Source organism: Marmota marmota, unplaced genomic scaffold, assembly GCF_001458135.2.
Source record: "Marmota marmota marmota unplaced genomic scaffold, marMar, whole genome shotgun sequence".
Lineage (NCBI taxonomy): Eukaryota > Metazoa > Chordata > Mammalia > Rodentia > Sciuridae > Marmota > Marmota marmota.
Window position 1 is genome coordinate 3,686,769 of NW_025999898.1, and position 24,371 is coordinate 3,711,139.

The following is a 24,371-nucleotide window of genomic DNA, read 5'->3' on the forward strand; positions in this document are numbered from 1 at the left end:
CAGAGTATGAAAAGGGAAAGGGAGAGCCTTGGGGGAACCTCTGCTCAGCATCAGGAACAGAAGGCAGAGCTCAGGATGACCTTCACCATGGCCTGGTCCTGTCTCCTCTTCATATTCCTTTTTCAGTGCACAGGTGACTTAATATGGAGGAAGGATAGTGTGTGGAAGTCCTCTGATGTGGATCCTGATTCTACTCTTCTTTCCAGACAAAACTTATGCTCTCTGTGTTTCTCTTACTTCCAGGGTCCTGGGCACAGTCAGTGCTGACTCAGCAGCCCTCACTGTCTGGAACTCCAGGAGAGACAGTCACCATCTCCTGCACTGGAAGTAGCAACAATATTGATAGCTATTATGTGAACTGGTATCAGCAGATCCCAGAAAGGATCCCTAAACTCCTCATCTATGATAATGGTAATCGGCCCTCAGGAGTCCCTGATCGCTTCTCTGGCTCCAGATCTGGCAACTCTGGTTCATTGATCATCACAAACGTACGGCCTGAGGATGAGGGTGACTATTACTGTCAGTCTTATGACAGTAGCCTCAGTTATCACACAGTGCTCCAGGCTCATGGGGAAGTAAGAAAAAAAACCCATTTACCATCTGTCAAGAGAGCAAACACATTGCAGCTTCAGTCAGACCTGGTCTCTGGCTTTTTCTGCTACCACTATTATAGGGCCAGCTGAATATCCTAGCACTTCTTTGAGTGAGAAGCCTCTTGTCTTCTTTCCTCATAGTCATTCACAGCAGCATGTTCCTAGGAAAGTATCTTCAAAAAGTAGAAATTCCTGCTACTCATTAGTTTTAGGAGCTGAACAGAATGTTGTAGTTCCTTTTCCTTGGAGTTCAGGTGCCAAGGCACCCAGTGCAACCCTGATCATCTCAGACTTGATCTATAATGGGAATCCTGTGGTTCCCTCCTCCATTTTTTCTATTTCCAGGAATTCTAAAACTTTGTCTTCTCCTTAGCCTTCATTATGTATATCTGTGATTCATGTTTCAGCCTAATTTTATATGTTTCCTAACATTCAGTATTTGACAGACAATAAAATGCACATAAGTAAAAACTTTAAGAGATTTTGAGATATTTTCACACATTTGGGAATATCAATGCACTCAGGCCAAGGAATCTGTACGCCAGCACACAAAGCTTTTGCCCTTTCAGAATCCTCCTTCCATCCCTGCTCAAAGAATCATCCAGGCAACCACTGACTTTCTTTCTTTGCATTTCTGTCAGGTTGCCTTTAATATAACTTTTATATCTGAAAACTCACAGCAGATATGACTTCTTGAATGATTTCTTCCAGTCAATAATTCATTTTCAGACCCTTCCATATTGTTTTGAATTTCACATGATTATACTAAGGATTCAGTATGACTTTTGAGGTCCCTAAATATTTCTGTATGGATGGACACTTTGATCACTTTTGTATCAAAATTGTATTTTATAATTCCATTAGTGTAGAGAGCCATATAATATAATCCAGCCTTTATTGTGTTAATTGTATTATTGATATCCTGATCTAAGATCTTTCCTTCAAAAGTTGACAAAGTACAATTAAAAGCCCTTTTCTTTTGATATATGCTCACACTTCACTAGGCTCAACATCTCCTCAGTGGGTCTGTGGATAGGCCTATCCAGACCCTTAATTTCCTCACATTGAAAAGTGTCTGTCCTAATTCAGGGATTGTGGTGGGACTGAGATAAAAAACAAGAGGGTTGACATGTAACACTCCCAGGGAGTTACTTGGAAGCAGAAGAGTACTGGGAGGACAAGGATCTTGTCCTGTGTGCTTGGGGTCAGAGAGATTGGAGCATGTCTGTAATATTACCACAATCTCTACAAAGACCTCTCTCTCTAACTGCAGCACATTTCATACAGCCCATTTGATGACATGAATACTCTTAAAAAAATTGTGGAATCTCCATATGCTGGTAACAACAAATGACACATCAGGGAGGTTAAGGACAGGGACAGTTGTTGAAGGTGCATATTTCCAGCTGTGTCCAGGACTATGGCACCCAGAAGAAAATATTCAAAGGCACCTTAGTACACATCCTTCCTTGGAGAGTCCAAATCAGGCTTTTGAATTTCAGTGAGTTAAATAATAAATGAGTGCCTTTAACATTTCCCTCTTACACTCATCTCAGCTGATATTCTCAGTGTTCATAACCAATATCTTGGAAACAACACATTTTTCAAGGAGATGTGCTAGGACATCTAAGGGGAATGGTGAACATGGCCAGATCTGGATCTGGGAAACTTTCCCTTGGAAAAATGTTTATTTGGGTAGCTTTAAACTAAGAGAGAAAAAGTTTTAAAAATATCTAGGATTTCTGAGAGCCACCCTATTTGCTATGCTGATGTACACTCTCTCACTTTAAAATCTATGGAAAGGAATTCAAGAGACATACACAGGAGCCCAGATTGTCATTTGCAGATTTGGGGAACAATAATCAGATGTTTGAACAATCAAAAAAGAAAGAGGGTGATTACCATGAGGTTTCCAGGGTGAGAGGGCAACAGACTGCATCCAGAGCTTCCTCTGTACAGCAAACAGCTGGAATAAAAGGTCAAGTGAGTGCATTTTTACCCCTGAACATAGGGTGAACATTAGAGAGTAAAATTATCCAGGAAAAGCTTTATTACTACCAATGAGAACCACTAGAAGGTCTTTGTGTGAACTCAACAGTACATCTATTTGTATGAGTAATGAGAAGGTCACAGAAGGGCTTACTGGCTTGGCTAACTGGATGATCTAGTGGTTAGGATTCAGCTCTCTCGCTGCCATGGCCCAAGTTGGATTTCTGGTCAGGGAAGACTTTCTTTTGGCATCTGTGGTGGTGAATGCACAGAATGCCAGAAACTCAGAATGCTGAGCCAGTGGGAATAACAACTTGAAGCCAAGCTTCAACAACTAAGAAATAGTCTCTCTCCAAAACAAAACAATTTATAAAACAACAAAAAATGTCTCAGAGAAACTATTTATCTTAATACTCAACTTGGAATATTGAAGTTGTTTCTGATCGTCAAAGGCTATGAACATTGCTTTGGTGAGCAACTTAAAGAGTGTCCAAGAATTGGTTGGACATGAGACTTTGCATCAGATGTATGCACATGTGGTGTCATGGTTTCCAAGTTTCCAGGTCCTTTGGAGTGCCAGACATAATTATCTGCCTCCATGAAGAGTGCCTTGGCTAAGGACAGTTTTGCTCAATAAAGTAGAATCAGAGGAGACCTGTGCTACATCTAATTTGTGCTACAAATTAGCATGATAATTTGAATAACTGCTACTTTTCTTCTCCCATGCATATTTCCTTTTGCAGGATGACAATATTATTCCAATGAGTGATTCTGTATTGAGTTAGTGAAAGAATGAAATGAACACATGAAGAATCACCATTCATTTCATGTGGTAGAAAAGCTTTGTGACCAAGAATTTTGCCATGTTATTTGACATCAAGAGTTGCAATTGTGTTCATCCAGAATGAGAAAGACTATTGGGTCTGATAACAAAATAAAATTGCTAGGAATATGTATCTCAATGCTAACTGAGAATGTGTCTTCCATGGTTGTCTGATTCAATATGATGCTCTACTTGTTCCATAACAGGATGGTCAAGAAGAGTGAGTTTAGGCGACATAGATGCAAACACAACTGGAAAATGGATCGTCCTAATCATCAGTGTGGGAAACAGTGTCCTAAGTAATATAAGGCTCTTCTCAGACTGTCACCCATATTAGCCTCTGAAGAGTTGCTCAATTGACCATGCACAGGAATATTCTTTGCAATTAAACATGGATTCATTGGCAGGGTAGATTACATATTATGCCTCAAAACAAGTCTTCAGAAATTGAAAAAGAGGGGGTTATAATCTAATTCTAAGAGGGTAGTTGTCCTCTCGTGGTACAATCATGGTCATTGCTATCTCTCTTAGAAATAATGTGTGCTATCATGCATACATTATTGTCAAACCAGAAAATCCTAAAAGGTTGCTTTGGTGGTGCACATCTGTAATTCCAATCACTTGGCAGGCTGAGGAAGAAGGATCACAAATTCAAAGGCAGCCTCTGCAACTTAGCAAGGACCTAAGAAACTTAGCAAAACATTCTCTAAAAAAAAAAGGTTGGTGTTTGTGCTATGGCTCAGTGATAAAGCCCCTCTGGGTTAAATCTGATACCAATAAAACAAAACAGGGAAAAAAATCAATGCCCATCTGAGGGTTTGTTTGTTTTTTTGTTTGTTTGTATGTTTGAGTAGTATGGTCATGTAGATCTGGTTGAACATCTGCCTGACTGACCTTATTTCCAGTGAAGTATTTATAAAGTAAACATACTAAAGTTAGAAAGAAAAGAAAACTTAATCCTCTAAATTGGAGCATTTCCTCTTTTTTAACACTGTAGAATAAGTTACTAAAATAATTTTTTTTTCTCAAGCATTTTCTACATTCAATGAGAAGCTCAAAATCAACAACCTTATGCCTCAAAACAAGTCAGTCATGAAAATAAATTTTTTACCTCCATCAAAATACGCATGAGTGAGTTCCCATGTTTATTTATTTTTATTTGGTAAATGTACTTATGAAAGAAAGAACTGGATCCTTTAAAGGAGAAATATTGAAAGAAAAAAAAAGATAAAGAAAGAAGATACAGGGAGGAAAAAACAAGAGGGGATGGCAGGTCCTGTGGAAGGACACCAAACCAATGATGCTATGTACACAAAGCAATATATCACAGTGAATCCCAATTTTATTAATAATTTTAATGCAGCAAGGTAAAGAAAAAAGTAAAAGGATCAGTAGAGAAAAAAGCTTAGAGGAGGGTGTAAGTGAGGGAAAGATAATACTGGGGAATTAATTTGATGATGAAAATATATTTCCTGTATGTAATATTATATGTACCATGAATCCCACTATTATCATACAATTATAATAAACCAATGAGGCATTATACAAAATAAATACAAGTATGTTAATGATAAAAAATTCAGACAAGAATAAGAACATGAATATGCAACACAAAAACTGAATTGCACACAACTGGGAATGATTTCAACAAATAAATAAACAAAAACAGATAAATAGATATAAATAGGAATGCTCAAAGAAAACTCGAGTTACAAATGAGAGAGCATCCTGGTAATATGGCCAGGATATCATACACATTATTCTACAGTTCATCATGAAATGAGAACTTTTAGCTTTAGGTCAAACATCCTCCAGTGGGCACTGTAGATATTCCTAGAAAACTGGTAGATACTCAAGTGGTTTAGCTTTATTGGATCATGAACAGTTGCTCAGTGGACCATGCACAATACTAGAGAAACTACTTCTTCCCATGAGAAAAATCATAGTAAACAGCCACCCTGGGTTTTCCTCTGAAAATCTAAGTGCTCTGAGGACTGAGGACCATGTTTTGGAAATTGATAGTAAAGGGATCATATTTATATAGTTCACCACACAAATATGCCCCCTTCATTCATGCATTTTAGTAAGAAATCATGGGTCATTAGAAAATCTGGCCTAATCTTTAGTGCAAGTGAATCTTTCCAAAATGCATACCACACTCTGGATTTGCTTCTTTCTTCTCCTCAGTGTTCAGATTCTAGCTGTTGTAGTGCTGCCCTTCCTCCATCTAGACATGTTTTGTTTGTGTTTTAGGGTCCACTTTTAGATTGTGGGACTCAGGAACCCTCTCTGACGACTTGCTCAGGGGTGACAGTCACTCTCATCTGTGGCTCCAGAACAGTTTTGGTCACCAATGATCACTTCCTATATGGTTTGCAGCAGAAGTCAAGCCAAGTGCCCAGGACACATATTCAAACAGAAACAGCAGACACTCATGGTCACCTCCTCTGTTCTCAGGCTCCCTTACTGTGGGCAAAGCTGCCTGATCCTCTCAGGTGCACAGCCAGAGGGTGTAACAAGTTCAATGTGTGATATATTACTGTATGTATCACACATTGTGATGCAAAATCAGACCCAGATGGGAAACACAGATCTAAACCTGCACATGACTTAGCCTGGAACGAAATATCATCACAGGATATGGAATCATGAGACCGATCACCAACCACTCTGCAGCCCAATGATGCCTGTTCCTAAAGACAGGCTAAGGAAAGGGGCTGGTTTATTTCAGTTCACGTATAAGACCAAAACTGTGGTTAACTGTCAATTGTTTGTAAATAAATATTCCACACAATTGAATTATCTGAACTCCTCTTTAGTTCTTTGGGCAATCTCTGTTTGGTCTAATCAAAGAGGTTCTAGTCTTTTCTTAACCTACATTCACCACATCATTTGAGGCCCAGATCTGTAGGTACTAGTTAGATAATAAACATACTGCATGGATGATTAAGTAAAAATGCACAAAATAATGGAAAGCCAGCCTTAGCTGATATAATATTTTCAGAATTATTTCATTCTTTACTTCTTGATTGAACAGGGATTCCAGTGTTGTATCCCTAAGTCTTCTCTGTTCTTGGAGTCCATATTCCCCATTAGTGACTGCCCTCACACTGCCTGAACCCCATCTTCAACACTAAGATGAGAGCATGCCACTAGTCAAGGTCACAGTCAACTGTTTCTAAACAGAGAAGCCAAAATATCTGACTCTTGACCAAGCCTTTGATTCTTTTATGCACAGAGAAACCATATCATTGCCATATTTTCCACACTATACAGTAGTGATAGCACCTTCTTGAAGAAATGTCTACTTTCTAATATATTCTTCTTTACTCTACTCACAGGTCCTCGTGTATAACATGTTATGAAGATTCTGTCTTTGAACATAGCTCTGAAGAATCTCCCTATCCTGTTTTCCATTCCCATTGATTTTTTGATTGCTAGAGATTCAACTGTGGGACTCCAACATGCAAAGCTAGCACTCTGCCACAATGCAATATTCAAGCTATCCTCATTCATTTTTATAGACTCAACTCAAGGAGCAGTTACTCTGAGAAGACCCCTTAATGTCCCAGAGAGAGAGTTTCAATTGTTGAGGATTAGAATTTTGGTGGAGCTTATAACATTCACAACATTGTGTTCTTTCACCTCTATATTACATAATTTTAAAAATACCTTTATTTATTTATTTTATGTGGTGCTGAGGGTCAAACCCAGGGCTTCACACATGCTAGGTGAGCTATCAGCTGCTGAGCCACAATCTCAGCCCAATATATTGCATAATTTTATTTCTCACAGCTTACTGAGCTCTCAGGTCTAATAAAGGCTGAGCCACCTCCTATGCTTTCCAATGCAATCTTCACCCTTATATTCTCAGGGCATGGTGGTGACTCTCAAGCAGAATCTTGTAAAAGATTTCCAATTTTCTATGGTGAAACTCCAGATAGGCATCTCCCTCAGTATTCTCTCTTCTCAGATCCTCTCAAAGGCTCATGAATCAGAGATTAGATATAATTTGATAAAGCAAGAAGAATGGAGTTCTATTTATCTGAATAGCCACTTATTTTTCCTGAAAGCAGAAGAGAGAATAAGACAAGCCTGAGGTAGCAAAGTCTCTCTGTGAGGATCAAGCACCAGTCTACCATGGCCTGTACCCTCATTCCTCTTGCTACTCTCTCATTACACAGGTAGGCACAGGTCTTAGAGACCCAGGACAGCTCCCATTATATATAAATTCTTTTAATTCAGATGAGAAGTATTTCACATATGGTTCCCAGTCCAGCACCCATGATTGTCTGAGTTTTCAGGTTCTCTGTGCAGCCTCTGCTGACTCAGCCACTCTCCCTTTTAGCACCTCCTGAAGCAGCTGTCAGATTTATCTGCACCCTGGGCAATGTCTTCAGTATTGCTGAAAAAGAGATACACCCCTTCAACACAAGATGGGGAACAATTCTATATTTTTCCTGAGATACTACTCGGATTTGGATATTCTACTTGGCTCTGGGATTCCTGGACTCTTCTCTGGATTCAAAGATGTCCCAACAAAATCATCACTTTTTCTCATTTCTGGTCTGCAGCTTGGATGAGGCTGACTATTGCTGTGTAATTGGCCACAATAATGTTTCTCATAGTGAAACAAGAAGATGAGGAGTTGGTACAAAAATATCAGCCTGCTTGCTGTTATTGGCTATACCTCTTCACCAACTTTAAATTAATATGCTTATATACTAAATATACATGTAAGTGAATATACACTTAAGTTCTCTAAGTTTTATAACCAAAGCTTCTGAAATCTCAGGAAAACTGAAAATAAATAACCACCAAAATCACCCTAAAACCAAATAACAACAAAAATAAAAATGATAACATCTAAACTTTTTCTTGTGATCAATATGGTGATATGATCTTACAAGGAGACATTGTTGATTTAGATTGTCTTTTCTGAAAAAAAAAGCAGCAGCCAATGAGCTTTATTCTTGGCCAATATTCAGAGACCTTTTCAACAGGTGGACATTCCTCCACAGCATGATCTCTGTTCTTCAAGGATTCAGAGAAGATTCCACCTGTTTGTCTCTAGTTGTTTATGCTTTGGGGCTGTAACAGGCTTTCAGATATGGAGACACTAAGCGAAATGCTTTGTGAGGATAGAGGCATCAGTGAAATTTAGGCCCAGGGCTGTCCTGGCTTCCTTGCTGGGTATCTGCACTTTTGGTTTAATGTCAAGTAGAGAATATTAGGCATTGAAGTAGGGAAGTGGTAAGAAGTTTAGGAGTGAAACCAGCAAACTTTCTTGAGGGATACGAGTGACTGAAGGAGAGGTTTCACCACTGATTAGAGAACTATGACAGTCTTTCTGGGAAGTTGAGTGAGATAAGTCCCAAGGAGGACACTCTACATCATGTTACAGCACTCAGGATAATGTGGAGTTTCATAGGTAGGTTTTTCTGACATCATAGTGATACCATCAGTTTTCTTGAAGAAGTCCTGCTTCCCTCAAATGCTGAAGTATAACACCAGAGAAGCACACCAAGGCAAGTTTTGTTTAGAAAGTAAAAGGCTTTATTAAAGGATAGTAGAACAGATTTTCCCCCAGGAAGAAGGGGATCTGAAAGGAAGATGGTGTCCATGGGATGAGGAAGTCCCATGTGATGGGGGATGCAGTTGGAAAGGCCAAAATTTTGAAAACAGGTGGGCCAATGGGGCATGGAAGGAGTGATCCAGGCAGAAAGGGCTTAGGATGAATTGATTTGTGCCTCCCTATCTGCTGGGAGCTGCTTCATTAACTGTTCTTTAGGATGGGCTAGGGCCTTGGGGATGTTAACATTTCAATCTCCCAGGTGTGGTTTCTGATTTCCCAGAGTCAGATGGATCTGCATTTTCTTTATTAGACTAAACTAGTTTTTTCTCTATTAGACTCAATATCAAACCAATTTACCTAACTACACTAACTACCCATCTTAAATGTGGCTTCAATGAGTACTGACTTCCATCCTTCTCTTATCTAATACCCACTGGGGCTTTTCAAAATTCCAGAGTTTAAGAGTTGATTGTGGACCTTCATGAAGCAGAAATTCCCATACATGTACATATATGTGTAACTCTACCTGTAAATCACATGATGTGCATCACAGGCTGAGGCCATTTAGTTTTACAAAGGGAGCTATAGAAATATTGCAGGTTACTGTGACAATTGGTACCAAGGATTTTCTGGGAAAAGACCTGGATCTGTTACCTCATATATAAGTAATCAGTCATTAAGGATTCAGTCCTAAACTCAGGCCTAAGTTTTGTCAGTAGGGCCTCATTGTGTAACACTTGATTCCAGCCTAAAAATAGGCTAAACTTAAAAAAAAAAAAAGGTGGATTATCAATTTCCAACCCCCACTCAACACACTCTTTTCTTTATTCTCATTTGGGTTCATTCTTAATGCCAAAGAGATCTCCTGGAATGAACTGAGAAAAAAATCACCACTCCTTTGTATCCAATTACTTTGTCTCTGCCTATGAGCAACAAACACTCCTGTTTAGCTTCTCCTACCCCTTTCATGTCTCTTGATCCTTTTTCAGGCTTTGATGATCTTCCCTGAGCTCAGAGAACTTAGGGAAGTGGTGCATGTTTTTCTTCTGATTACACTCTGGTGTAGCTTTGGATTCTCTGATAAAGAAAAAATCCTCTCCAACATCCCATGTTCATTTTTCCCAGTTAAAACACAAAAGTTATGCTTTTCCCTAAATATTCCTAAGATGGAAGAATTTTGTAAAAATATCAGGTTTTGGGACTTAGGCTTTATAAACCTACCTACTTTAAATCTATGAAACTCTTGTCAACTGAAAGTGATTAGGAATTTTTCCTCTGATGTACATATTCACAAGGGTTGCTTAGTTGAGATGTTGTAAAAACACCAATGTAACAGTAATCAATATTTATAGCAATATTATTTTATACCAACACTCATATGTAAAAATATAAACTAGAATAAAATAACTTAAATTATATTAGAGTCAAAATAAAATTTGTTTTTGAGGTCAATTAGAGAACAGAGAACAATATCAAAGCAGAAAACACTCATTCCCTGATAATCTTATATTCTCACAAGGAAAACTGACATCTGAAGTCAAGGCCTGAAGAGTGGAATGAAGGAAAACACAACAGGAGACTCAGAAAAGCAGAAACCTGATAAAAAGTAAACCTGTAAGAGGAATACAGGCAGCATTACTGCTAGTTGTGACCTCTCCTGAACTTTAGCCTTTAAGTTTTGTTCAAAATGTTCATGAACTAGGAAGAACCCAAATACCTGGCTGAAGCAAAGTCAAATACAAGGTAATTATAAAATATGTGGGACCTTAAGCAGTGCATTTAGAGTTCTGGAGATCATTAGGGGAAAAAAAAGGAACAATTCTCAGGACAAAACATCAGGTGGTTTTACCATGAGGGAAATAAAACCAAAGATGTCCATTTAGTATAGTCAGATTATCTTTCCAAAATCTCTGAGAGGGATTAGAGGCCATCAGGGGGAAATGTTGGACTACTCATGACAGGGCCCTACATCAGGCCACATAAGGAAGAACTGGCTTTATAGCCCTTTGCAGAAGGTATCCTCACCAAAGTGTGACTTTCCTGCACCTGGGCCCCCAGGAATTACATGAATACTGGGATCTAACCCATACCCTTGCTTCCTATTTCATCCTGTCATTGTTTGATTGTTTAGGCCTATTGTCTAGGTAAAATGGAAGAATGGTCACAGAACGGGAACAAATTTAGATGAATAAATAAGCAAGAGGACTGTCTGGAGAGAAAAATGACAAGAAATCAGACAAGTGTAAATCTCAATACTTAAAATAATAAGTCAAAAGCCCATTTAATTTATGAACAAATATACAAAATTTTCTCATTGTTAGTTGACTTGGTTTTAATAAAAAAAATATAGACAACATAGGATACCTATAAGGTAAATAAAAGTTTATTTTGGTTCATGGATTTGGAGGTTTAAGACTGGGATTATTAGTTCCATATGATTGGGTCACTGGTAAATGTATGGTAATGACACTGCCAGTTATTGGTAATGAGTCTTGCCTCCTCACATGTTGACGTTAGAACATTAGAGAAATATGCTGTAGCAAGCATATAAAGCAGGATTTATTTAAAAGGGGATAACAAAGATTTATCTTGGGAGGGAGAAGGGGGCCATAACTGGTATCCTGGTACCCCAAGAAGCAAGGTGTTCTGCACTTTTTATGTGTCTTAGGCTTCCTTTGTTGTGTTGCCTTCTTCCCCTTATCTTTCTCTTTCCTGCTTATGAGACTAGGCTCAGGAATGCTGGGTGGGATGCCCAAAAGATGGGAAACAGGTGGGCTGATGGAAGAAGGCAAGATGGAGCAGCCAAGGACACATTAACAACCTTATAGCTCCTTGTTCGGAGGGGCATTTCTTGGGACAGCTTATCTTGGCAACAGGTTGGAGCAATGGCAGGTTCTTCATAAGGTTGGAGGAAGGGCTATGAAGGAACTAATATTTCAATCACTCAGGGGACAGTCCCCAACTTGCCAAACACACTCAAAATTGGCCTGATTCTATCGGACCTGAGTAACTTAATCTATCTAAACTGACTGCCTGTCTAATTCTGGCTTCAGTAAGATGGGTAGGGGTGAGCCAAGCTGAATGGTCACCTCTTATTCCAGGAAGTTGAGAGAGATAGAGGTCAGGGGCAAGGTGGGGTGTATAAGCACTATATTTGTGGACATGCCTCAAATGCCTGAGGGCTTTTTAATAGGGCCCTAATACCTCTTAAAGGTACTATCACTAGGTAATACCTCCTGGTACTACTACACTGGGAGAAAGTCTCCATGTACAGAACTTTGGCAGACACTCCACCCACAGTTTAGCAGTATGTTAGGAAGTAGAATTCATGTTAAACTGAGAAAAACTTACCTTGACAAACAGGAAGAATTTGGGCTGAAAATATGACTTTTTTTTCTTGAGGTCTATTAAGGATGCTGAACATGGACTTTGAAGGGTGGGCAGGTATAAGATTCATGAGACAATTCAGATGTCACAATCAGAAAGATCACCTCTAAGCTTTCAGCAGAGGGACTAGAATCACCCTAGGGTAGAAAGATGGAATCACAGGACCCACTTCAGTGGGATTTCAATAGACCTAATCAATATGAATCTCTACAGTGTGCAGCATATATCAATACAATATTTCAGGGATAAAATACACAGCTCAATTTAAACTCTTATCTGGATCAAGCAGTACCACCTCCATCCACAAATGGAGCTGTTTTTGTTTTGCTGACATGAGCTCCTGGTACCCAGTGTGAACTCTCTCTTGTTCAGTGAAGAGGTCCACAGAACAGAGTAGAGGAGAATGTGGCTGCAGAGCCACTAATCAAGACCCAGCAGGAAGCAGAACTGATTTTGTTGCACAGTTACCATGTATATATATTCAGGCAGTAGCTATGCAGATTACAGGAAGCCACCAATACAAGTGTCCCTGCAGCTAACAGGAGTGGGCCATGGAGCAAGTACAGGGACTGCAGCAAGGTGCCTCATGTCTAGGGCTTTGCCTATGGGGTAAAGGGTTTGCGGCTCACAGGCCTTGCACAGGGGAGTGATTTGGGACTCAGACCCCTTTAAAGTATGTCATGTATGCAGTACTCCATGTGCTTGTTTCTACAGTACCCTGAGATTTTCTCTCTTCCAAGTTTCCTATTCCTCCTGTTGCCTTTGGCTCCTTAATGCCATTAGACATCCCAAGAGAAAAACTATTAATTTGTAGTTCCATGAGAATGTCTGAGACAACTTCAGAGGTAACGTAGGGCTCACTGCAGATTTTAGGATTACTTTCTGATCACTATGATTTCCTAATTCATCTGTATTTAAATGTGTGATAAATACTTGAACCCATTGTTTTTTTCCTGTTTTTATTGCATCTGAATATTTTTATCATTTTCTTTTAGTAAGTTCTAATGTAAAGGATAAAAACTGATAATAACGATTTTATGTATTAAAATTAGAATTTCTATTTCTTTATCTATTAAATTTCAGATCACACTCTTTATAGAATTATGACACACACACACACACACACACACACACAATCATATGTATATACAGACAACTATAGATACTCTTGAGTATTAGCCATAACATAGTTTAAAATGAATTCGTATTCCTCATTTGAGTGGATCTCTTAAAACATAAAAACTGAAAAATTCGTAAGAAAACATTAATAAAAATAAAAATTCAATAATGAAATTATGAACAATTTAGATATTGTGTTTTAGTTTGAAATAAGGAACACTATGTTTTTAAAAGAAAATCTTATTTCAAAAAGGAATTAAAAGAGCTTTATTTCTGAACTCCCCAATTATCCTCATCTAGCATTTTTAATCATCTTAAAAAGTGAAAGTGATTTTAAAATGTTAGAGATGTTCATAATAATTTGATCATAAATATTCTTAATTTTATTTTCAAGTATAATGAACATGATTTTCTTATTTTTTGATATTGGGAAGAATATCCCACATTCTCTCAAATTCTGCAGTTGCACTAGTCCTAAAGCCATATAACTGATGAAGGCAATTAATATCCCAAGCCTTGTGTTGCTGCTGTCAGTATCTGCAAACTCAATAATAAGCCCCACTGGGGCTGCTTAAGACAATCTCCAGGATTCACTAACTGGGAGACCCCTGTCTCTGGAACTGTCCAGGGAGTTTCCCACAATTAGCTTCAGAGCTTCTAAATTGAATCTATGCTGAGGAAGAAGGCCCTGACAGTTAACTCAAGGGGGAACAATACTCATTTATGGACAGGAAAGAAATGTTCATCAGGAAATTCTGGGTTTGCAATAAAATAGATGAACTAGGTAGACATGGAGAATTCACTCTTGTTTTTATTCCATTTGTGAATTTCAAGAGATGAAATTTATGCCTAAGTTGAAGAAGTGTGAGGAAACTGATCTGGGGAAAGGCATCAATTAAAACTTTTGTGTGTCAGGCCCCATGTACTCAGTTGTCTACTTAAGTTCCCAGCTTCTACTTTTTTTGTGATCTCCTCCAGGGGACATTAGGATGAATTCTGGGGCAGGAAGAGAAAGGAAACTTGAATTGCATGGAAAACCTTTATCTGGGTCTGAAGAGGCATTAAAATTTCAAACTCAAAGTGAGAATTGTATTGATACTACATGCTTGTGAGGAACCCCAACATGGCCTGGTTCATGTTTCTACTGAATTTCCTCTCTTAAGTTCAGGTCAGGGGAGAGTAACTGCATCCTTGGTGTCCCTACATAAAAGCAGTGTCTCAGGGGGATCTTTTTCTTCATAACAATAACTGTCTCTCTTATTGATTTTAGTGGTGGATTCCCAGATTTGTGATCTAGGAGCCCTCACTCTCTGTGTCTCCAGGTGGGACCGAGGCACATGTGGCCTTAGCTCTGGCTTAGTCTCCACAGGTCACTATTCAAACTGGCACTAGCAGACACCAGGACATTGTCCCCACTAACTTGTCTATAGTACAAACTCCCTCTGGGGTCCCTGTTCTATTCTCTCTTTCCTTCCTTGATAACAAAGCTGCCCTCAACATCACAAGGTCTCAGACTAATAATGAGGTTGACTATTATGGTGCACTCTATATGAGTAGTGGTATTCACATGGTGATCTAACCCCATGGGGAGGTACAACAAAAACTTCTTCATGTGTTGAGAATGCCTCTTAATTTACACGGTGGAGAGACATTCATAGATTGAAAATGTTCAACATTTTCCTGTGAAGATGAGACTTTATGACTACCAGTGGTTCATGCCATGTGCCTCATCCTCTCTCTCCCAGTGTGTATCCATTTCTCAGTGTGCCTCCTCCTACTCTAGGCTACCTTTCAGTTTGGACAATGAGCAGAGGAGTTAGTCTTCAAATAGGTAATTATCAGGAAGACTCAGGCTATCCTGCATACTTTTAAGACTCTTCTCATTCAAAATATTAATAAATGATTGCTAGCCTTTTCTTATATATTGATTTGATTATGGAGATCAAATTTGTACTTAATTTGCTTTTAAATTATAAAAGAAAAATTGCTTTGATAATGTTATGATTATAACATAATACAATCTTTCTTTTATAATTATGCTGTGAACTTAGTTTCGGGGATTTATGATTAATATGCAATCAGAATCATCATCCATGTCTAAATTATTCCCATATTAAAAATATCATTTCATTGCAAAGAAAAATAATCTAAATTCAAATTGCAGTCAAAAGATAGGTATTTCTACAAAACTTTCTTGTAAGCATATTTTCAGGGGGGTCATATGAATACCTAGTATGTACATAACTAGATAGTATCATACAAGGCTGACTTCCATATACTCTCTTATCATCCACTGGGATGACTTTCCTGTTGAAGAACATTAAGGTGCAATTAATGTTATACATGGACATGAACAGGCCCTATTACACTCAATACTGGCTGAGCAGGTGAAAAAGAATTGTGTGAAAATTTAGTTTGAGTTAGTTTCCTGCTTTATCCATAGAAAATGATATAAACTTTTATGTTGAGATAATACACAACAAGAGGGAAAGGAAACACTCTGTAGGTAAGGTCCTGATATGTGTTTATTATTGATATGTAATGTTGCTTTTATTAACATTTAAAAATCCAGATTTAACTTTTTTGTCTTTTAAATAAATAATACAATTGCTAAATAACCTCATTAGAATGAATGGAAATTAATCCCACCATAATTTAAAAATACAAACCAATTTTTCCAATATATTTACTAGTCTGAAAAAAGGTGCTTTGTTGGAATTCTCCCTCAGTCTTCAAAGCATAAAACTTCCTGGCAAACATGAAGGGTTTCCCTCATTGTAGAGAATGTATTAAATGGAATCTGTGGCATTCCCATGTTGTCCTTATTCTAGCTGGTGTGCATGAAGTATTCTGGGAGAAACAGATCAGAGGGAAGTATGGGTGCTCAGTGGATGCTCATTCATGGTGAAGACCTGTGGTTGCATAAATGGAACAGTAGGACACATGATTCATTCATTGCCTCAGTTGCTGGGTAAACATGAAGTAATGATACAAAAATCATAAAATAATATATTTTATTTCAGGGCCTGCTTGAGATGTGGTTTATATAATATTGATATTTGAGATATATTTATTTGATCTAAATTAACTCATTTAGAAGGAGGTATTGACAAAGAAATATAGTAATGCCTGTTATCTGTAAAAATAATTGCTTTTCCTGTTATTTTTCTTTTTCTCATTCTCTATGTGTTCTCATCTATGTATGTTTGTAAGGGAGATGTGAAAAATAAATATACCTACCACATTTAAATGTATTCATACATATATGTGTTATATTTGGATTATTAATTTTATATAAATTAATACTGTGAATTTTTTCAATTTGTATCAATCAACTAAACAAGAACAAGTTTTCTCAATTTTTCCTTTAAACTACTTTTCCCTCTAAAGTGACATTTTTTAGTTTGAAGGCTATGAAAATTAGATGCAAATGTTAAATAAAATACTTTGGGAGGAGGCAAAGTGGAAAGGAACTGGAGGAGGACAGGCACATTCAGATCACAGTTTTGATGTATAGATGTATGGAGTCCCACCTGTGACAGGAGCAAAGAAGGATTGGGTAAGAAGATCCTCTGATCATAGGAAGGACTCAGAGAGACTTTTCAGGATGAGTGGAACCTGAGATCCCACCAGAGGGACACTAGTTCCACAGAAAGACCCTGGACTAGTTAACTGAAGATGTCAGCATTGCCTGGAACCATCAAAGGGCAGAGGGCTGACATCAACTGTTGTTCCCCTGTAAGAGGCATTAGAAGTACTTCCTGCGCTGCTACAATCAGCTTTATTGATGCATTGTTCCTCAGCACAGGTGCTGTGCCTACTCGCCTATCTGGACCCAACATGAAGTCAAAGCTGAGGTATTTCAGGGATTTGGAGCCCTTGCTATCTTCAGGCCCTATAAATACTGAGATATCCCTCTTTTGTAACCTGTATGAGGATGAGGTCCTCAGACCTGGAGTATTCTTTTGGGCAATACAATCCCCTTCTGTGCTTGACTCCTACTGTTTCTATAACCTGGGACCATTCTTTAAATTCTCTAGATGTCTCCAGTGTCTGATGCATGAGAAACATCTAATTCATTCTTAATGAATAAATGGAGGAAAAAGAAATTAATAACTCATCTAATTCCCCTACTAGTGGTTCATTTACCTTTGCATTATTCTTATTGGAGTGGGATGAATTTCTTCTGCACTGATTATCTCTGAAATTCCTGAATAATTTCCACCTTTTCATGCCATGTTCACAATGTGACAAATACACAACAAAACTTCCTTCAACCAGCTTTTTAAAATACGGTCTCAACTTTGTGCATTAGAATACAGGTGTTGCCTTTCCCTCATCTTGTTCTATGGACTACCTCTTCCTCTCCCACCAGAGGTTCATTGTCCCAGGTATCAAACCAAAGATGCACTTGATGTTTTACCTCTTTCTTATTTCCTCTGCTCTCATCTTACAATGCACATCCACAAATTCCTCCTGACAGATCCCATTGTCCTAATTTTGTCTTACAATTTCCCCAGAGCAGATGCTCTAATATGAGATATAATGTCGGGCACAGATCTGTTTGAACATGTTCTGGTTAATGCAGAAGTCTCTTTAGGAACCTAAAAGATGTACAGATGTACGGAGTCCCATGCACATGGTATGGTCCTTGAAGTTGTTTTCTCCTAAGCCCCAATTGTTAACTAAGCTTGTTCATCATGACAGAATCCCTCAGTCAGGGACCCAGACACTGAGAGTACACATGAGGGTAGAGACAAGGGGTAGGGACCCATTTGCATGAGCAGCCCCACCTCTGGGAGGACAGTGGAGCTGGTATAAAAGAGGCCTGGGGCAGTGGAGTTATCAGAGTGAGGCCTATGAAGAGGCTGTGTCCACCAGGGCCTAGACTCCTTTCCTCCTTCTGCTGCTCTCTCAATGCACTGGTAGGTACAGGCCTCAGATTCCTAGGGCAGGCCCCTAACCTGTGTCATTAGCCTCTCTCTCAAATACCCAAGTTACTTTCACTTACCCCTCCTCTTCACTCTGATATATGCTTTCAGATTTCCTCTCTTTGCCTTTTCGACATGACCACTCCCCTTCTCTACATCCCTGGGTCAAGAGCCAGACTCACCTGCACTAGCCAGACTCAGACACTAGCAGGACTTGTATCTGAGCACTACTATTCAGACTCAGAGAAACAGCTGGGGCCTGAGTTCTGCAGTTGAATTTCTGGATACAAAGATGTCTCAACTAATGAAGTGTATTTGTAAATCTTTGGGCTCCAATTTGAGGACAAGGCCAATCATTACTCTCCTGTTTATGAAATTAATATTTATGACAGTGAAATAACCAGATAAGCAAGTGAGACACTCATTTGTAGAGTGACCAAGTTTATGTCACTTTACTGTGGCAGTTAAGACCCTCAATGTTTATAAAAAATTAGACATCAGAGTCTGGTTTACATTAGTGGCACACCATAATTGTCTCCCATGACATAATGCTCATAGAAACTGTTGAAGTTATAAAAAATTATCAAAATTATCGTAATACTAAAAATAATAAAATTATCAATCATCACCAGTAAAGGATATATGGCACAGAAGTTGAAGCCCACCAAAGTGATAGCCCATAATAACTCAGTATATAAGAACATATTATTTTAATTATAAGTTATGCATAATTATATAAATGTAACAAAATTTCAGCAGCAATCAGTAATCAACCCTTCCAGATTCAGCAATTGTAATTGCAAAATAGACACTGAATTCTGTAAATGCTTTGTCTTAAACAGTATCATTGAATAAAACATGTAAATATCAATAATGTCCTTGCAGATTGACATGTAAGGGATTGTTTTATTTTTTTTCATTTTATTTGCTTTTTAAAACTCCTTAATCATAGACTCATGTAAACTATCCATGTGAACAATACAATTTAGATATTCTTCAAGTGGAAGCAGTAAAAACTAAAAGTTTTCATAAGAAGTTTTTTTTTTGCCCTGTATAAGGTATTTTTGAAACTTAATTTCAATTTTTCATATTCCAAAGCCTTAGACCATAACAGTAAAATTGGTTTATTTTATTTTTATCATAACTTCAAGCATCATTGAAAGAATAATCTTTATTTAAAGAGCTTCTGGTCAGTAATCTTAGACCCTGCACTTGTGTTTAAATTAATGAAGAAAGGGATTATAATGATAGACTAATATCCTGATTGAAGTGGTTTATTTTCTTATGAATAACATATATATTCATGTATCTATGCAGTAATCCACTGATTGGCTTTAGCAAATGGGTGATCCCATGCTAGCTGAGCATAAGTCATCATTCATTTTGATTTCCACATGACTTTAAGGCACCTGGATTAACAGTGAACATACTGTTTTACTATATATTTATTTTCACTTTATTGCCTTTGTGGAATATTCAAACCATCCCATAAATGTGTAGCACATTTTGTTCCTACTTTAGTATGCACAGTCTTATGTTAGATGAGATTTAGTGTTACTTCATGTGCTCATTTTGATGTTTTTATTTGTTGCTTAGATATACATGACATAGAGTATATTTAACATATTATATACATATACATTGTGTACAACCCATTACAATTTTGATGCCTTTTATTGTGGTTGAACATGATGTGCAATTCCAATGGTCACTATATCTGTTATATGTACATAAATGAACACAGAAAAGTTATGTATGATTCATTATACTGTATGATTCCTATTCTTATCCTCCTCCCTTCCCTTCATTCCACTTTTCTAATCTGAAGTATTTCTATAATTAACCTCCCTTCTCTCCCTTGCTATGGGTTTGGATCCACATATAAGAGAGAATACTCATACTTTGGCTTTTGGGGTTTGGCTTATTTCATTTAGCATGATAGTCTTAAGTTTCACCCATTAGCCCACAAATGCCATAATTTCACTTCTCTTTATGGCTGAGTAATATTCCATTTTGTAGTATATCACATTTTCTTTATTGATTCATCTGTTGAATGGCATCAAGGTTGGCTCCATAGTTTAGCTATTATGAATCGAGCTGTTATAAACATTGATGTGGCAGCATCACTGTAGTATGCTAATTTTAAGTGCTTGAAATATAAACTGAAATTGGGATAGCTAATCAAATGGTGGTTCTATTCCAAGTTTTCTGAGGAATCTCCATATTGATTTCCAGAGTGGTTGCAAAAATTTTCAGTTCCAATATCATGTGCTTATTTTCTTTCTGCATTTTTATTTCTGAAATATTCACTATTTTATATAATTTGTTTCATGTTGCTTCATGTAAAGAGTTCAAATATTCTAGGTTCATATTTGGAGATAAAATTAGAGAAGATGATCAAAAGAAAACTCTGTATGTGCTGGTGGGTTGGATACACTTATGAAGACGAGAAGAATTAAATTTTCTCATCTTCAGTAGATAAGATTTTTTGTCTTGCTTTTTCTGAATTGAAGGGCAAGTGTTGCTTGTCCTGTGGAAAGAAAGAATCTGCAGGACATTTACAGTCATTGCACTTCACATAGTTTTATGTGAAGGTGATAAAATGAATTTTCAATAAAACTACAGAAATTCACAAGGGGGGCCTACAGTTACTATTTCTAACAGGTTGAGGAAAAAAGGAAGAAAGCATGGAAGAAATAATAATGAAAATTTAATGTATTATACTTTTAAAAATTTGAGTTTATAAGACACACATTTCATGTATAATTTATTTTAAAATAATCTATCAAAAATATAAGTTATATTTTCTAATATATATGATTACTTTATAAAAGTAACAAGTATTAGATTCCACAATTTACACAATTTATCTTATCACAGAAATAAATATAATTGATTGATTTTAATCCTGTCTGTATTTAATTACAAATTGTGCTGGAGATAAAAATTACCAACCTATTAGGAGGTAAGTTACGTTCCTAAGTATGGAAGTTTTTAGGCCCTAGAATGACAATTCTTGCCTATCTTGGGATCCAGAAGTGTCAAAATTATGAAAAAAATATTCAACAACTTTAGCAGTTAGAGAAAAAAAAATAAAACTACAATGAGATTCCATTTCATGCCAATTACAATGGCAATTATTAAGAATACAAGCAACAATAAGTGTTGCCAAGGATTTGGGGAAAAATGCACACTCAAACATTGCTAGTGGGGCTGCAAATCTGTGCAACCACTCTGGAAAGCAATATGGAAATTTGTCACAAAACTTGGAAAGGAATCACCATTGTTCCAGTTACCCCACTCCTTGGTTTATACCCAAAGGTCTTAAAATTGGCATACAGTGATGCACCCATATCTATATTTATACCAGTTAAATTCACAAGAGCTAATCTAAGGAACCAGCTTAGGTGCCCTTCAACAGATAAATGTTGAAGGACAAACACACACACACACACACACACACACACACACAGAGAAACATTACTTATCCATAAAGAAAATGAAATTATGGTATTTGCCAGTAAATGAATATAATTGGAGATTATCATGCTAAATGAAATAAGCCAATCCTCCAAACCAAAAGCTGAATGTTTTCTCTAAAAAGTGGGTGTTAACTCAAATAAGGGCAGGACTTAAAGATGAATAGAAGTACTTTGGATAAGACAGAGAGTAATGAAGGAAAGGGATGGGGAATAGGAATAGGAAAGATAGTAGAATAAATCAGATATATTTCCTATGTGCATATATAAATATATGATCAATGTAAATCTATATCATGTACAACCAGAAAAATGGGAAGTTATAATCCACATATGTGTAATATGTCAAAATAACATCTACTGTCATCTATAACATTATAATAAGAACAATTTAAAAATAAAATAAAAGTTTTTTTATTTAATATTCTTTTTTATTTGTTTTAGTTAGTTACACATGACAGTACAATGATCTTGACATATCATACATTTGCATCAGATGGGGTATAATTTCTATTTTCTGAGTGTACAGGTTGCAGAATCACATTGGTCATGCAGTCACTTATATACATACAGCAATAATTATGTCTATTTAAATAAAAGTTTTTAAAAATTCAGAATATGATTTACTTCCTCAGCTGCAATCACAGTGACCCCTGTGTAATATACTGAAACCTATTGAGCAAATTTTAACAAAAGACTGATATTCATGTCCAGACCATATCTACCCCTGCCATTGCCTAAAACAGTGCATTTCTATCCATGTCTGACAACATTCTTGATTCCTGCTGTCTGAGTCCTTTCAGGATCTACAGTCCCTGTGGCATTCCATGTAGCCAATGGTAGCTAAAGCTATATGGCTGTGATGGACTCATAGTCACAACTCTCATTCTCACTTGCTGACAATAAGGGTTACAAACATGTGAACTGAGAAAGCTTGAAAACATGCATATGTGTATCTTCCAAATGGCATTTGGAAGATGTTCCTCATGAAGTACTATGTGATAGAACCTTTGGAACAAAGTTTTATGTTGTGTATAATAAACTAGATGGTACCCTTCAAGCTAATAAAACCAGAGACTTCATGTTCACATGCTTAATTTTGATTTAAGACAAATTTATATCAAAGACACCACCATAGTCCTGTCCAGGAAAGAGTCAAGTGAGGTATGCATAAATTCACTATGTGGAGTATGAGGAAAGCAAGATGGACATCCTGAGGTAATAAGGAGGCCACAGAAGGGGCTCATTGTCCTGGACACTAGGCAGAGACAGTGGGGATGCAGTGCAATTTTATGACTGTCTCAGGGGTTCTGATCACAATGTCACATGATGATGTGTATGGGCTTGGACAATAGGGGCCACTGCAGATCAATAAAGAGGAGTCAGAAAGTAATCAGAACTATAATGAACAACCGGCCCTGCCTAATACTCTCATGTTAGGCCTCACAGCTGTGAACTCCCACACCACCTAAAGCAACCCAACTCCACCCCTGCACACCCACTTGGCATCTTTATGTACAGGAGACTGAAAACAGGGAGGAATATAATTTGCAGATTGTCCCTCCCCTTCTCAGAGTATGAAGAGGGCAAGGGGGAGACTTGGCGGAACCTCTGCTCAGCAACAGAACAGAAGGCAGAGCTCAGGATGACCTTCACCATGGCCTGGTCCTATCTCCTCTTCACATTCACTGTTCAGTGCACAGGTGACATGATATGGAGGAGAGATAGGGTGTGGGAGTCCTCTGATATGGACCCTTATTCTACTCTTTTTTCAATTCAAAAATTATACTCTCCATGTTTTTCTCACTTCCAGGGTCCTGGGCCCAGTCTATGCTGACTCAGCAGCCCTCACTGTCTGGGACTCCAGGACAGAGGGTCACCATCTCTTGCACTGGAAGTAGCAACAATATTGGGGATGGCTATTATGTAAGCTGGTGTCAGCAGTTCCCAGAAACAGCCCCCAAACTTCTCATCTATGAAAATAGTAATCGACCCTCAGGGGTCCCTGATCGCTTCTCTGGCTCCAGATCTGGAAACTCTGGTTACCTGACAATCACTGGGCTCCAGTCTGAGGATAAGGCTGTCTATTATTGTCAGTCTTATGACAAAAGCCTCAAGGCTCGCACAGTGCCTCAGGCTTATGAGGAAGTAAGACAAGAACCCCTTTACCATCTGTCAGGAGGGCCAACATCCAGCAGCTTTGCTCAGGCCTAATCTCTGGCTTTTTCAACCACATTATAGGCCCACATTAATATCCTGGAACTTCTTTGAATTAGGAGCCTCTTGTCCTCTGTCCACAAAGTCATTCACAGCAGCATGTTCCTAGGAAAATGTTTTCATGAAAACAGAAATTTCTGCTTCTCCTTAGGTTGAGGAGCTGAACAGGATGCTGTGGTCTCTTTGCCATGAAGTTCAAGTGATGAGGCAGCCCGTGCAACCCTGGTCACCTCAGATTTGACCTCTGATGAGAATACT

At 37.9% G+C, this 24,371-nt stretch overlaps 2 gene segments (V, D, J or C); both read left to right on the forward strand.

The window, feature by feature from the left end:
* On the forward strand, window positions 1-23,368 carry LOC107158407. The segment is given in 3 exon segments: window positions 1-133; window positions 244-575; window positions 23,252-23,368. Coding segments are annotated over 3 exon segments (576 nt in total).
* Window positions 23,369-23,524: 156 nt separating this feature from the next.
* LOC107158408 lies at window positions 23,525-24,110 on the forward strand. The segment is given in 2 exon segments: window positions 23,525-23,599; window positions 23,710-24,110. Coding segments are annotated over 2 exon segments (459 nt in total).
* The last annotated feature ends 261 nt before the right edge of the window (window positions 24,111-24,371 follow it).